This window comes from Cladosporium halotolerans (genome assembly GCF_011745625.1).
Source record: "Cladosporium halotolerans strain TM138-S3 chromosome Unknown Sca44, whole genome shotgun sequence".
Classification (NCBI taxonomy): domain Eukaryota; kingdom Fungi; phylum Ascomycota; class Dothideomycetes; order Cladosporiales; family Cladosporiaceae; genus Cladosporium; species Cladosporium halotolerans.
Window position 1 is genome coordinate 62,224 of NW_027191495.1, and position 13,372 is coordinate 75,595.

At 53.9% G+C, this 13,372-nt stretch overlaps 7 protein-coding genes across 7 annotated transcripts; 4 read left to right on the forward strand and 3 right to left on the reverse strand.

Moving 5' to 3' along the window:
* Nucleotides 1-661: 661 nt before the first annotated feature.
* WHR41_08340 (uncharacterized protein) lies at nucleotides 662-3,296 on the forward strand (the record flags this gene model as incomplete). Its single annotated transcript, XM_069376944.1, has 3 exons — nucleotides 662-1,432; nucleotides 1,491-1,782; nucleotides 1,838-3,296. The coding sequence occupies exons 1-3, from the start codon at nucleotides 1,261-1,263 to the stop codon at nucleotides 3,294-3,296; spliced, it is 1,923 nt and encodes a 640-aa protein (XP_069225887.1). The 5' UTR covers nucleotides 662-1,260.
* A 1,778-nt stretch (nucleotides 3,297-5,074) lies between these two features.
* On the reverse strand, nucleotides 5,075-6,162 carry WHR41_08341 (uncharacterized protein). The gene is made up of 2 exons (XM_069376945.1): nucleotides 5,884-6,162; nucleotides 5,075-5,829 (listed from the first exon to the last, which is right to left on the reverse strand). Exons 1-2 carry the CDS (start codon nucleotides 6,089-6,091, stop codon nucleotides 5,672-5,674), a joined length of 366 nt encoding a protein of 121 aa, XP_069225886.1. The 5' UTR covers nucleotides 6,092-6,162; the 3' UTR covers nucleotides 5,075-5,671.
* Nucleotides 6,163-6,260: 98 nt separating this feature from the next.
* Nucleotides 6,261-7,845, reverse strand: WHR41_08342 (uncharacterized protein). The gene is made up of 4 exons (XM_069376946.1): nucleotides 7,628-7,845; nucleotides 7,501-7,575; nucleotides 7,309-7,439; nucleotides 6,261-7,258 (listed from the first exon to the last, which is right to left on the reverse strand). The coding sequence occupies exons 1-4, from the start codon at nucleotides 7,730-7,732 to the stop codon at nucleotides 6,310-6,312; spliced, it is 1,260 nt and encodes a 419-aa protein (XP_069225889.1). The 5' UTR covers nucleotides 7,733-7,845; the 3' UTR covers nucleotides 6,261-6,309.
* Nucleotides 7,846-8,145: 300 nt separating this feature from the next.
* WHR41_08343 (uncharacterized protein) lies at nucleotides 8,146-8,715 on the forward strand (the record flags this gene model as incomplete). Its single annotated transcript, XM_069376947.1, has 1 exon — nucleotides 8,146-8,715. One exon carries the CDS (start codon nucleotides 8,146-8,148, stop codon nucleotides 8,713-8,715), a length of 570 nt encoding a protein of 189 aa, XP_069225888.1.
* A 903-nt stretch (nucleotides 8,716-9,618) lies between these two features.
* On the forward strand, nucleotides 9,619-10,161 carry WHR41_08344 (uncharacterized protein; the record flags this gene model as incomplete). The annotated part of the gene is made up of 1 exon (XM_069376948.1): nucleotides 9,619-10,161. One exon carries the CDS (start codon nucleotides 9,619-9,621, stop codon nucleotides 10,159-10,161), a length of 543 nt encoding a protein of 180 aa, XP_069225891.1.
* A 437-nt stretch (nucleotides 10,162-10,598) lies between these two features.
* WHR41_08345 (60S ribosomal protein eL19) lies at nucleotides 10,599-11,999 on the forward strand. Its single transcript, XM_069376949.1, has 4 exons — nucleotides 10,599-10,717; nucleotides 10,910-11,179; nucleotides 11,314-11,464; nucleotides 11,557-11,999. Coding segments are annotated over exons 1-4 (582 nt in total). The 5' UTR covers nucleotides 10,599-10,715; the 3' UTR covers nucleotides 11,716-11,999.
* Nucleotides 12,000-12,984: 985 nt separating this feature from the next.
* On the reverse strand, nucleotides 12,985-13,281 carry WHR41_08346 (uncharacterized protein; the record flags this gene model as incomplete). The annotated part of the gene is made up of 1 exon (XM_069376950.1): nucleotides 12,985-13,281. One exon carries the CDS (start codon nucleotides 13,279-13,281, stop codon nucleotides 12,985-12,987), a length of 297 nt encoding a protein of 98 aa, XP_069225893.1.
* Between the last annotated feature and the right edge of the window lie 91 nt (nucleotides 13,282-13,372).

Genomic DNA, 13,372 nt, shown 5'->3' on the forward strand with positions numbered 1-13,372 from the left:
ACGTTACTCGGTTGCTGGACGTGTGGACTTGGAACGTCATGTTAGGTCATGTATTATGGTTTCCGGGAGTCCCGATCCTGGCCCTTGTACCACGGAGACGCCTCGTATCGATGCTACCTTGCTAGCACGGCTTTTAGTCGCAGCGCATGATCACCTTCAAATTATATCTCGAGTGGCCGAAGCGTACACATGAATCGTGAGTGTACTTGTTCAATGGAGTAAGATCGTTCCCAAGCCTCGCTCGGTATGTACGGCAATGCTCGACCTCGTATAGCTCAGCTTCCGTTGACCGACTCGCCACAATGGAAGTGATAGTAATGCTGCGTTAGAACGATCTGAGCGTGGACATGTGAGGGACTTGACGAGGCGAGCTGCATACGCGATACACCAGTGCCGTTGTCCTCCGTTGCACATGGATAGTTTTGACTTCTGACCGATGCGAATTATGTGCAGGCAAGATCGCTCACTCCATGTACAGCTTCATTTACCATCGAACTTGTTGTCGTCGTTCTGATGGATCCTCCGAATATGCAGGGCGGCAAGGGAAGGATCGGCTAAAGCGAAGGCTGCGGCTGCAACCTCCCGTGCCGAAGCCGCAGCCGAAGCGCGGCCGGCCGCGTGCGCTCCTTTGTCTTTGTCTTCAGCTGCCTTTGTCATGCTCACACCCACCACACACCTTCCCATTACCATCATCATCACCATCACATTCGTGCACATCGAGAGAGAATTGCCACTTTCCTCTCTGCTCAGTGAGTCAGTAAACAATACTGCCGGCGACTGCAGTCCGAACGCACGACCGCGACCGAGCGACGAGGGCGAAGGTTAGGGACATCGGAGGCGCTGGGAATACGTGCAGAAAGAAAGCCTGCAAGCAAGACAGAACAAAGGAGAAGACAAAACAGGCGGTTGGAAGCAGGAAGCTGTCGCACACTGACCCACAGATTGTCCCTATTGTCACAGACAGAGACTTCTGAAATTGAAAAGACGAGCCTTGTTACTTGCAGGCCTTTGAGAATACCGTGCGCCTTTGGCCATAATACAAAGGCATCAGAGCTCTCGCTGTACATTACTTGCTCTTCCCTCGTATACTATACTCCCTACTTGCACTGAGGACATCCACCCGCGCGCATCCTGACCATTCACTACGACAACTTGCATCGACTGAGCGCCTGCACTTTGAACAGGACACCTCTGGAAACAGATTAGGCCACTTGGTACCCGGGCGTGACGAGCGAAAGTCCGCCTGACAAATACAGAAAGATGTCTTCTTCCATTTTCTTCAAGTTCAAGTCACAGAAAGAGCCCTCTCAAATAACATTTGATGGCACTAGCTTGTCTGTATTTGAAGTGAAGCGCGACATCATCGCCCTCTCTAAGCTCGGAGATGGTACGGACTTCGATCTCGAAATCAACACATCCGACACCAATGAGCGTGAGTATCTATAGCGTTCCTCCACGCATTCTTTGAAGTAAGGCTAACACGTGGTCAGGTTATGATGATGATACCGTACAAATTCCACGGTCGACCACAGTCATCGCGCGCCGCCTTCCGGCCACGAAGCCGGGCGCAGGCAGAGCGGCGAGATACGTGTCGGGCAAGATGCCCGTGAATGCTAAGAACCAGCATCGCGTCGAGACTCTGCGCGGAGACTCCAACAAAGCAACTCCCATGGCGGGCGGTGCTGCCGCCAACGGCAAGCCCATGACTGAGGAGGAGAAGTTACAGGCTATGTTCAGTGAGAACAAGGCGTCCTGGGCGGCCGACCAGGCAGACATTGCTGCGTAGGTTTTGAACCTGTACCTCGTTCACCTTGAATTTACACTGACTCTATTATAGTAAGGGTGTTAACAACAGACCGTTCTTCCCTAAGCAGGCGGCAGTCCCGGATAAGCCACCGCCACCTGGCTACATCTGCCACCGCTGTGGCGAGAAAGGCCACTGGATTCAAGCATGCCCCACGAACACTGATCCTAACTATGATGGTCGCCCTAAATTCAGGCGAACCACTGGTATTCCTCGCTCGTTCTTGAAAGTCATCGAGAAACCCGAGGCTGTCGATGAGAATGGCAAGATTGATGTCTCTCAGCTGCCAGCCGGCGCCATGTACACAGCCAACGGCGAGTGGGTGATCGCGAGACCCGATGAAGCATCGTGGGACAAGTTCCAAGCGACACAAAAAGTAGCGGCCGATCAGGCCAAAGAACTTGAAGCCGACAAGGAAATCATGCGTGCTCGTGGACTTGAGTGCTCGATAGATCATAAGATGTTCTCCGATCCAGTCAAGACTCCGTGCTGCGGTCAAATCTATTGCCGTACTTGCATCGAGAATTCGCTCATCGATTCTGACTTTGTTTGTCCGAATTGTGGCGAGCAATGCCTGCTTGAAAGCCTTGAGTCTGCGACCGAGATCGCGGACAAGGTGAAGGCATTCCAGGAGGAGATGAAGGCTGAGAAGCAAAAGAAGCAAACCGAAGAAGCCAACAAGAAGAGTCCTTCCGCGCCACCGGAATCTCCTGGCAAGTCGCCTAAGCCAGCTGACTCGCCTAGTGGGTCTGCGAATGGCAAGAAGCGCTCTGCCGAAGAAGAACTTGAGAACGACCACAAGCCCAGTGGTCCTAGTGAGATGAGGCGTACCGGGTCTAAGGAAGCCACTCCTTCACAGGCCAACGCCACTAGCACGCCTACCCAGCCTGCTCAGCCCGCCAAGCCTGCCATGCCCATGGCGAAGAACATGCAAGACTTCGTCGCCCAGATGAACAGCATGGCCGGCATGTCTGGAATGCCTAATGTGGCTGGTATGCCCGGTGGTATGAACCCCATGATGAACCCTATGATGGGCATGAATCCCATGATGATGGGTGGAGCCGGTGGCATGAACCCTATGATGAATCCCATGATGGGTGGTCCCATGGGCATGGGCGGCAACATGAACGGCGGCTTTGGCTTTGGAGGTCAGCAGGGCTTCGGCGGACCCAACGGTGGACCGCCCGCCGGCCCCAGAGCCTGGCAACAACAGCAACAGCAGCATTGGGGCGGTATGAACAACGGCATGAACAACGGCATGAACAACGGCATGAACAACGGCATGAGAGGCATGGGTGGCATGGGTGGCATGGGTGGCATGGGTGGCATGGGTGGCATGGGTGGCATGGGTGGCATGGGTGGCATGGGTGGCACGCCTCAAGGCCCTGCTGCTGACGGCAGCGCGTACTTTCGCCAGCCGGTCAACCCGGGCAGGGCGCAGAACCGCGGGCGCAGGCAGCGCAGCGTGGACTACAAGCAAATGGGCCAGTGAACGTGTTTGGATTCGGCATGGATGTGCTTTGAACGTGGTGAACTGCATGAATGAGGCGTGGCATTGAACTTTAGCGATGGCGTTGGTTGAGGGCACTGGTCTTGCGACGGGCAGGCTGGGATTGCATCATCATGGGTGCGATACGTGTTTGTCTCTTCTTTTTTTGTGTATGCCTCAAATTGGGCTTGGTGACCGAAGGGTGTTGTTGAGTCACTACTCTCGTATAAGTATACCAATCACAACCTTGACATTGAAACTGAGGCGATCCACCTTTGTTCCTTTCCTCTTCCCAATCATCTACCGCCTTTATACTCTGAACGAGTGATTCGTTCTGCTTGAATTGGCTGCCCAGTGGACCACAAGTGACGTAGAGCACATGCTTTGGGTAATCATAAGTGAGGTTACACGCGGATGACACCAATCAGCAGCCGCCGCCTGATCTTCACATGCGACCAGCGCTAATTACCACGTCATTCGACCTGAAATAGCTCTTTCGAGTCGCTGCTATACAAAATCTTCTATTGTCCACGAAACGGACCGCACGTAAGCGATCACGCAGCAAAACAACTGCCCGCGGGGTGTTGAGCAATTGTTTGCTACGTCAGAGCAACTATTCAGTACGAGGCTCTACCCCATCACAATAGGATCTGTTCATACAAGCAGCCGAGTAACTACCAGTGTCTCTGACAACAATATTGAACATTCATACCGCTTATATACGCCCACTCAGTTACCCTCCGGCGAGAGAAGAAAGAAACCCCATTCAAGGACGAGAAATTGAAAACCGCGAGCCCAGCTTCTCGATCACCAATCTCAATCACGGTCGTCACGATGTCTGGCCTGATAGTCATACCTGATGTCCCCGGAACTACTTCCCCTCGATTCCAACGAGCTCAAAGCGTACCTCTCCGCCGGAGAAGTTCCTACGGTTACGAGAACGGACAAGTCTTTGACACGAGAGCCAAAGGAGGATTGAAGAGGGCACTAGAGCATGTAGATGGCCAGCAGCAAGCTCAGCAGGGAAAGGTGCAAGGCAGACCCAATAAGATCCCGAGGCTCTCGAATCGCAAGCCAGTATCCAACTCGATGAAGGCCCAAGTGATAGACTTGACAACGCCTTCTCCGCCGCCCGAACCTCAACCCCAAATGTCCTACCTACACCGACTCCCCGCCGAGCTCCGCAATCGAATCTACCGCCACATCGGCCTGCGCTCGGCTCGCCTCGATCTCTGCGAAATTGAAGAACCCGCCCTGACAGTCGCGATCCTTGACCTCCGCGACGAGCTGCACTCCATCATCTTCGCCGAGAACAAGCTCCGCGTGAACGTCTACACAGACCATCGCACGCGCAACCACCACATCCCTCCCCCGCTGCGCAGAGCGCACAAAGACGGCATCCCGGTTGGCGCAGTCGCGCTCGAGCAAAGCAGCTGGGTCCGCAAAGTCGAACCGCGCTTCGTGGCCATCAAGCACATCTGCTTCCACGTCAAGGAGACGAACGAAGAGAATCTGTGCGACTTTTTCATCAACGTGCGCGGCGGGCACGGGGAGGCTCAGGTTTCGGGCCGGATGCTCGTGTTCGTGTCGACGCGTCAGAAAGCCCAGCTTGCGCCTCTTGCTGATCTGGCGAGGGCGAGGGCTAGGGACTACGCGAAGCGGAAGGGGTTCGAGGGCTTTTCGTGGGAGGAGGTCGAGGGGATTGCGGCGAGCTTTGTTTCGGTTGAGGATGCTAGTAGTAGGTTCACTAAGAAGTGTGGTAAAATTGAGCTAGTTTGAGGCTTTGGAAGGAATCAGCACAGGTAAGGCGGGATTTGGGTGGGCTCTTTGATGTCCGGACATTGGAAGCACGGTTGGGTTCGGAAGAATGCTCTGATGGAAGTGTTTCTTGTGGTACTCCGATGGGTGTTGAATGCAATGTGAGAAGCAATACCCCTCTTAATTATTTCGGAAGCAGAAAATGAAATAATGCATCCTTGTTTGAGGATCGAGAAGTTCCCTTCGTAATTCCCTCCTGCCTTTACGGAACGAATGGCTTGTAGAAAGGGCAGTGTGGTCGTCCCATTAACGGATCAGTGTTCGCGTCCGGCGTTTCTCAGATCGCGCGGGCATAGTGCGTGCGCAAAAGAATGCCAGCGACTGAAATCAGCAGCAAATCGACGCTGGTATGGAAATTCAATGTCTCTGTACGCGCACTCTCAGTCTCTCGGTGGCGGTGAGAGTCTTGTCCGGGAAAGTTCGCGAGTCTCTAGGACCAGACTGAACGCCAGGAGATCGCTGCCGATACGGTCTGAGACTTGCCAGGCTTTGTAAACATCCATCCAAGATCTATAGCGTGGCTCCAAGCGTTATCACAGGTTCAGGAAGGGCGTCTTGCACTACTTGGTCTTCTTAGACTTCAGCTTCTCCCAAGGATCTTCCAAAAAGCTAGGAAGAAAGTAGGCTACGTCGCCGCGCTCATTGCGGACACCACGTCTCAGCGCTTGGAGACTCATCGTGGATTCATCCGCGAGCGTAATGTTGTCGCGCGTTGGGCCTTGTCTCGTTGTCAGCATGCATAGAGTATTGCCGTGGTGTTGACGAAACAAACCTAATCCCTCAGCACGCTGGCGCGTAGCATCAGATATCGGCCCGTGGCTGTCTGACTCCGTATTGTGCTGTGGCTCTTCCATTGCCGATGGATTCTGGTTTGCGCGAGTGACCGCCTCGTCGGCGTCCAATTTGCGCTTCTTCGACGGGCCACCAAAGGATGAGAATCCCATCGCGGCCGCGATCTCCGGGTCAATTTCCATCTCCATTGTGTGTTTGGAAACTGGGTGGCGAATTTCGGTGTCGATGTCGATGAGTGATTGGTTCCGAAGTCGATGGTGGATGGTTGGAGTCCGCGTTTGACGTTCTGGTGAAGCCAAAGCCGGGAAGTGGGGGTTACCAGATCCTTGTGGGCAAACTACGAGAACATTTTGCGGATTCATAACAAGGGATCACAGCCATTTCATTCGTGAATATATCTAGGTATCTAATACTTTGGCCTCGACGGAATGGTCTTCATCTGATCCGCCGGGTGGCCCTCGATACCAAACAAGTTGTAGATCCACTTGATGATCACGAAGAAGCTCTCCGGCTCTCCCATGTGCTTCCTGTCTTCGATGAACCTGGCCTCCTTCGGTGCTCCATGGCGCAAACAGAGCTCATAGTCATCAATGGGAAAGATCTCATCACCGACCCCGTTCACCAGGAGGAGCCTCGCGCACTCGGGCTTGTCGAGGGTGCCATCGTTCAGAAGCGAGAATTTCGATGTCTCCTTCTTGAACTTCTCCAAGTCATTGCCATAGCCCCACTTATAGGCCAGCGTATTGGCAAGATCGAACGGGTACTCGAGCGTGTTGACGCTGCTGAGCCATCTCTCGTCAAACATGTAATGGCAACCACCGCCGTGCGCAACTACGCCTGCAACCCTCTTCGCGTGGGTGTGAGCGAGGCGAATCGCATAGTAGCCACCTGTGCTGAACGCCCAGACTGCGACTCTCTTGTGATCAACCTCAGGCTGCTCGTCAATCCAGTCGAGTAAGCTGGACCACTCCCTGTCGGGTGAAGTGGGGTCCGTAGGCTCAGCAGGGGAATCTCCAGTGCCTGGAATCTCAAGAACAACGACGCCGACTCCTTTCTGCGACCAGCCCTCGATCCAGACTGCGAGCTCGGTGCGGTAGCCATCAAGGCCAGTGAAAATGATCATCAGCGGCACCGGCTTATCTTTGGTGGTGCCAGGTGGCAAGTGGTAGTAGAATGGAATTTCCTTGCCTTCGTTTTGAAGGCCGTGCTTGTGAGGGATGGTGACCTCCTGTGTCGGTCGTTCGCGCAGAGCCAGGCCTTTGCGAGCTGCATTCTTGCCTTCTGTCCAGGCATGTCGCTGTTTCTCCGAACGGGGTGCAGGGAACCTCGAGATGCGGTAAATGGCTGAGCCTCGCCTGTTACGATTAGCATAGGCTCAGCGGAGCGGTTTTTTGTTACTACACACAAGTAGAGCTCAGAGGCCTTCTCCTTGTTGCCTTCTTGCTCGGCCTTCTCAGCCGCTGCAACCAATTCCTCTGCCTTCGGGAAGAAAGCTTGCGCGTAGTTGTCCCAGTCATACGGTGGCTTTTGGCCCTCCTATCACATCAAGGATCAACATTGCCTACCCATAATCTCGAGGCAGTTGCCTGAAGCTTACCTTAACGAGTCTCTCAACCACGGGCTCGAAGTCTTTCACAGAGCCAAACATGAAAGGATACACTCCCATGGTACACTTTCTTTGGCATTAGTGCGGCTATTCCCGGTGATAGACAAGTGGTATTTACCGGCTGCTTCCACTTTGTCTCCCATAGCTGCTGGAAACTTTCGTGATGCGGTGCAACAGAGCCGAGCTTGTCTTGGACAAAGAACTGTCCGTTCGGCGCTGCCATGATGCGAGTCAAATGTGCTTATAGTATGATCTCTTTGGTAATTACGCTTTACGGGGACAGAGCAGATAAGAAAGTTGTATCGTGGAGAGTGAATATGAAAACAAGAAGAGATACGATAGCCTACCGCATAATAATGGCTCCCGTAGCTTCGGACTTGCGTTACACCTCGCGTTTCGGACGTGGTGGTTGGAAGCCGAAGGCCGTCCGTCCGTGGGGTTGCCGATTGCTGTGACTTCTATTATCATAGAGGACACGCTAATGCGCTAAAAGCTGGGCCCTTACCCTTGTCGTCTCCGGTGGGGTGAAATCGAGCGGGCCCTGGCGACGATCATCAATTCACAGCTTGGTGGGTGTGTGTCTTGGGCGTGTAACGAAGAACAACAGCAAACTCAACACAGAGCACTTTCGAAGCCATGGCGGAACTGACTAATGTCGGCAACATCTTCCGTAACCTGATGGGCACTTGGAAGCTCAGGAGAACACTGAACAGCGCTCTACCTGGCTTTCCATCCGGCACCTTCGAAGGCACAGCGACTTTCGTGCCGCGTAAGCCCACCGCTCATTCTGTTACCGCAGAGCTGCTGTACCACGAGGAAGGCGAGTTGAAGACCGACAATGGCTTTACTCTCAAGGCCAACCGGAAGTACATCTATCGATACACGCAGGATGAGGACAAGATGAGCGCCTGGTTCGTCAAAGAGGATACCAAAGACAAGCGCGGAAAGGAAGAGGTGGATTACCTGTTTCATGACATTGAGATGGAGGACGAGAAGACCGCGATTGCTGGACGTGGAGAGCACCTCTGCAGCATGGATATGTACTGGGCATATTACGAGTTCAGAATGCCCAAAGTCACCGAGGCGCGTGACGCCGAGGACGAGGACGATGAGGATGAGCCTGAGATGAACATCTGGGGACTGCGATACAAAGTCAAGGGCCCTCAGAAGGACTACTCAAGCGACACGGCCTATGAGAGGGCGTAAATTTTGCTCCCTCATGCAAATGCGCTGCCTCCCAAGCACATGAGAACTCATTCACTATGCAGTAACAATGGTGTATGAGCGACAATTGTCCAAGCCGGATCTTAATTTTGCTGCATCATAGGTACGACCTTGATCTCACCGGCTCCGTCTACATATTCCAGTGGCGGACGCTGGCTGCGGTAGCCAACATTCACGCCGATGGTTTCAGCGCTGGAAGACCTGCTGTTACGCCATAGTCACAGTCGAGCATGCATCAGATCAAAGCTTTTCGGATATCTCCACGGCCCGTCACTGCGCGCACTGCGCCTTACTTCGAGAGCCCTGCATGACCTGGTCGACCACTACCCAGATCGGTTGTTTGGGCGACTCTTCGTTGCAGCTCCGTGGCTAGACGACCGCGACATCGTATCAGTGAAGGCTGTCGCTACCTATTGTCGGACTCTTGAGATTACGGTGGGCTATCCTGTGTACCGCAACGAGCAACGTCAGCGTCGTGTGCTAGTCAAAAGACAACCGGCGAACCAAGCATCTGGCCACACAGAGCAGCCTGTTTCCGCTCGCGAGAGATGGCGGAACCTTCGAAAAGCGCTGACAGACCCTACTGGGCGTACATCAATGAGGGCGACATCATCACCGAGCAATCGCGATTCGGCCATGACAAAGTCTACAGACTCTCCTGAACGAGCTGATTCTGGTCACATGTCAGAACCACTAGAGCCATCGGTCTGGATTTGCATTCTCTCCAAATTCCAACAAGTCCGAGTCATCACTCTCAAAGTCAATGGTGATCCTAGCTGGCCAGGGCGTACTGAGGTGGAAAACACCCTGGTCACTCTTCGAGTGGCGCTCGAGATGGCACAGCTGCCACACCTTCGTGATTTTCACCTGAAGCCCATTCATGCAATGGGCATCATACATCTTCGCTGGTCAGGCTTTGGGGCTTTCGGCACTGCACCCGCCAGCTCTTGTGACCTCTGGAGAAACTTGCACACACTGAACGTGCAGCTCAAAAATCCCTATCTCTCGGATCGCAAGCTGAGTGAGAGCCAGCAGACAATGTTCACAAAGATTCTGCACGACTATCTGCGCAGCTTTGCAACTACGCTAAAGTGCCTCCGCTTCATCTGGATCGGCGGCGACGGTCCCAGCCCGATCACGCTCGATCTGGAACCTGCATTGCATGACCACCGGAAGGCTATCACCTGGGCTGCACTGGAGGAAGTATGGCTAGGTAACATTGAGCTGCCCCAGCGCACGATTACGCTGTTGCCAAACCGCGTTACGAAGCCGGGCGTACGCCTGAAGATGCTCAGGAGCATACATAGGTACTCTTCGGAGGCATGGAAAGACGATGAATCATGGGTGAATGTTCTCCTTAAGTGCGAGTCGCACGGAATGAAGCGAGAGGATGTTCGCAGTCAGTCGAGCAGCTTATATAGCCAGTGATCGTTGGTGGTATCTCGATGGCAGCAAATTTTTTGCCCCCCATTCTAGGCCTTGATGAAGATTTCAGTGCATGGAATTGGTATCTTTATGAGGAATGGAAAATTCAGTAAATGTTTCACTACCTAGGTATTTTCCGAGTCTGCCATCCTTCAAGCAGCGATAAAAGGGATCAATGCTTGCAAAAGTCTATTTGCACTAGCAGCTTTCTCAATCGTGGCAGCAAGGTCATGCACCACTTTACTAGGGAACGACGTGTGCAATGTGTCGATGTGGCGATATACATCGATTTCGTTCATCTTACTGCATATCGAGTATTACTGCTATTATTGTCCTCCGCATACAATGAGCATGCGCAAGTGCCCGCATGCAAGTCAGTGTTCTGGGCTTGGCGCTGCCTCAGGCTGCAAGCGCGCCCTCCCGTCGTTAGCAAGCCAAGCCAAGACTTCCCGCCCACGCTCCCGTGTGCCTCTTCGAATTTGCTAGTTTGTGAACGACGACTTGCCCGTGAGCAGTAACGACCATCGACAACCCATCAGCACTAACCAACAGGCAAGATGTGAGTACCGCCCAGCTGCTCTTCCCGACGAAGAAAAATACACACACCACGAAAACCGCCTGCATCCGCACCGCACACGCACCTCGAATCCCACACCCGCCGCAAAACCTACACCCCGCCCGTCAAGAACACCACCACGCACAATGGCTCGGTCGGAGGAACACAGCGTACTAATACGATCTCTTTTTTCAGGGTCAACCTCCGCACCCAGAAGCGCCTGGCGAGCGCCGTCGCCGGCTGCGGTAAGCGCAAGATCTGGCTCGACCCGAACGAGGTCAACGAGATCTCCAACGCCAACTCCCGTGCCACCGTCCGCAAGCTCATTGCCGATGGCCTGATCATCCGCAAGCCGGTCACCACCCACTCGCGCTCCCGCGCCCGCGAGCTCACCGCCGCCCGTCGCATCGGCAGACACCGTGGCTTCGGTAAGAGGAAGGGTACCGCCGACGCTCGTATGCCTAGGTCAGTCACATCACCTATTCTGGAGGGAAGGAAGGGGAGGCAACGAGGGTTGGAGATTCTGGAGAATGAAGAGAGGAATCATGGGATTTTTTGAGTTGGGGATGTGTTGGAATTGTGGCTGACAATTCCTACAGCCAGATCATGTGGATGCGCCGTCTCCGTGTCCTGCGCCGCCTGTTGGTCAAGTACCGTGCCGCCGGCAAGATCGACAAGCACCTCTACCACGAGCTCTACCACCTGAGCAAGGGTAACACCTTCAAGCACAAGCGTGCCCTTGTTGAGCACGTAAGTTTCGCCCGTCACGTGATAGAGTCTTGGCCAGCACCGATAGCTGCAAAGACACCCAAATTACGAATCACATCTGACAATCACTCCAGATCCACAAGGCCAAGGCTGAGGCCGCCCGTGAGCACAAGCTCAAGGAGGAGATGGACGCCAAGCGCGCGAAGACCAAGGCTGCCCGCGAGAGGAGACAGGAGCGCGTGCAGAACAAGCGTTCTGCTCTCGCTGGCGAGGACGAGGAGGCGACCCAGTAGATTACGCTTCATCGAATCCATCATCGGCATCAATAACGTTGAGGGTGTGTTTCCATGCATCAGCCAAGGAAAAAGCAGCAGCGCTTTCTGGACGACGGCGAGGTGTGCTTGAGGCGGGTGCACAGCGTTGCTTCTTCTTCCAAGGGATCAATGGGGCTGTCTGCTTTTGGGCGTTTCCGAGTAGTGCGTCGTCTGTCGCCGCCGCCGCTGCGGGTGTGTTTAGTCCCGAGGCAAAATGAAAATGTGACGTCTCGTACGAAAAGAAACAATATTTGTCGTCTTCATCTCATCACTTCCAGTCAGTTCAACACGGTACATCACGTCTGACGAAGCTGTGATGAATCGAGTCAAATGCATTAGGTAGGGCCTGGTTGTCCTGCTTGCCCTTGTACAACCACTTGCCCTTGTACCGCCAACCCCATTGCTCTACCCAAGTGACGAAACTGCCCGCGTCTTCTATCTACCCTCGTAGCAGGATGACGTCCCCAACATCCCATCAAGCCCAATCACGCGGCCACCAGCACCAACGCCAACTCACGATGCAAAAAACCAAATCATCGTCTCAAGTGGACTGCCGAATTAGTGAACTTGACACATTGACATGACTTGACATCCTTTCAATGAGGTTCATAAATGTGCGCGGGCCCCTTGCTTTGCCTTTTCGCATATAATAACTGGTTTTCTGGGGTCCTAATCGCTCATTCCATAGTGACTCGTGAGACTTCTGAACGAAGCTGAGGGCTACTTCGCATTTCGCCTATCATGAGGTAGCTGAGTTTGCCCACGCATTGACTCCATTAAAGGTGACTTATTACGGCAAGTATTGATTGCAGATTTGCGTGCACTACGCAATGCAGCACATCATTAGATGTACCTACGAGGAGTTCACCTCAATTGAGCCGAGGACTGCATGGCCACTTCGAATGGCCAAGGTCAATGCAGGCACCTTGAGCAGGGCAAAAGCGACGATTGGAAGCCTCAAAATGTGACAGATCGTTCTGAGACAGATCACAGCTGGTCACTGAATCAAAGCCCTCGCAGCACAGATAGATGTTACACGGTCAGGCTTAGGCTAATGAGATCACAATTCGTTCTCGTAGAGAGGAGCTTGTCATTCCGACATTGAGCAGCCTAAGGTAGTTACATACAAAGTCGTACAAAATCCACAGACTCCATCGAGCCGTCCTTTTCGCCCCTTCGGCGTCCATTCTCATACGCGCTGGTTCGCTATCAACAAACAAGAACCCATCAGCTTCCGCAAAGAGCAATCTACGACTGCTGCTTCTTGCTCATCTCCTCAGCCTGCTGCCTGTCCTTGGCGAGCGCGGCCTCCTGGTCGGAGATCTTCTTCTTCAGCGCGGCCAGCTTCTCGGCCTCCTGCTTCCGCACGTACATGGCCTCGTCGGCGGCCTCGCGCTTGGTGAAGGCGTCGCTGGAGGCGGCGCCGCCGCTGCGGGGCGCACCGGTGTCGCCGGCGGCCATACGCTGGGTGATGGCGGAGAAGCTGCGGGTGGATGTGGGGAGGGTGGCGCGGGGGATGGCGCGGGTTGCGAGGCGGAGAGACATTGTGGTGGTTTGGGTGGTGTGAGGTGGTTATCTGGAGGTGGTGGGTTAGTCGGATGTTGACTTTTGAAGGCTGTAGGTGGTCGGCTTACTT

Coding starts and splice junctions, on each gene's coding strand:
- WHR41_08341 (XM_069376945.1), bottom strand. CDS start 6,091: ATGGAGATGGAAATTGACCCGGAGATCGCGGCCGCGATGGGATTCTCA. Junction 5,830..5,883: donor CCAGCGTGCTGAGGGATTAG/GTTTGTTTCGTC, acceptor CAACGAGACAAG/GCCCAACGCGCGACAACATT.
- WHR41_08345 (XM_069376949.1), top strand. Junction 11,180..11,313: donor GCCGACGCTCGTATGCCTAG/GTCAGTCACATC, acceptor CAATTCCTACAG/CCAGATCATGTGGATGCGCC. Junction 11,465..11,556: donor AGCGTGCCCTTGTTGAGCAC/GTAAGTTTCGCC, acceptor CAATCACTCCAG/ATCCACAAGGCCAAGGCTGA.
- WHR41_08342 (XM_069376946.1), bottom strand. CDS start 7,732: ATGGCAGCGCCGAACGGACAGTTCTTTGTCCAAGACAAGCTCGGCTCT. Junction 7,576..7,627: donor AGACAAAGTGGAAGCAGCCG/GTAAATACCACT, acceptor TGCCAAAGAAAG/TGTACCATGGGAGTGTATCC. Junction 7,259..7,308: donor AAGGCCTCTGAGCTCTACTT/GTGTGTAGTAAC, acceptor TAATCGTAACAG/GCGAGGCTCAGCCATTTACC.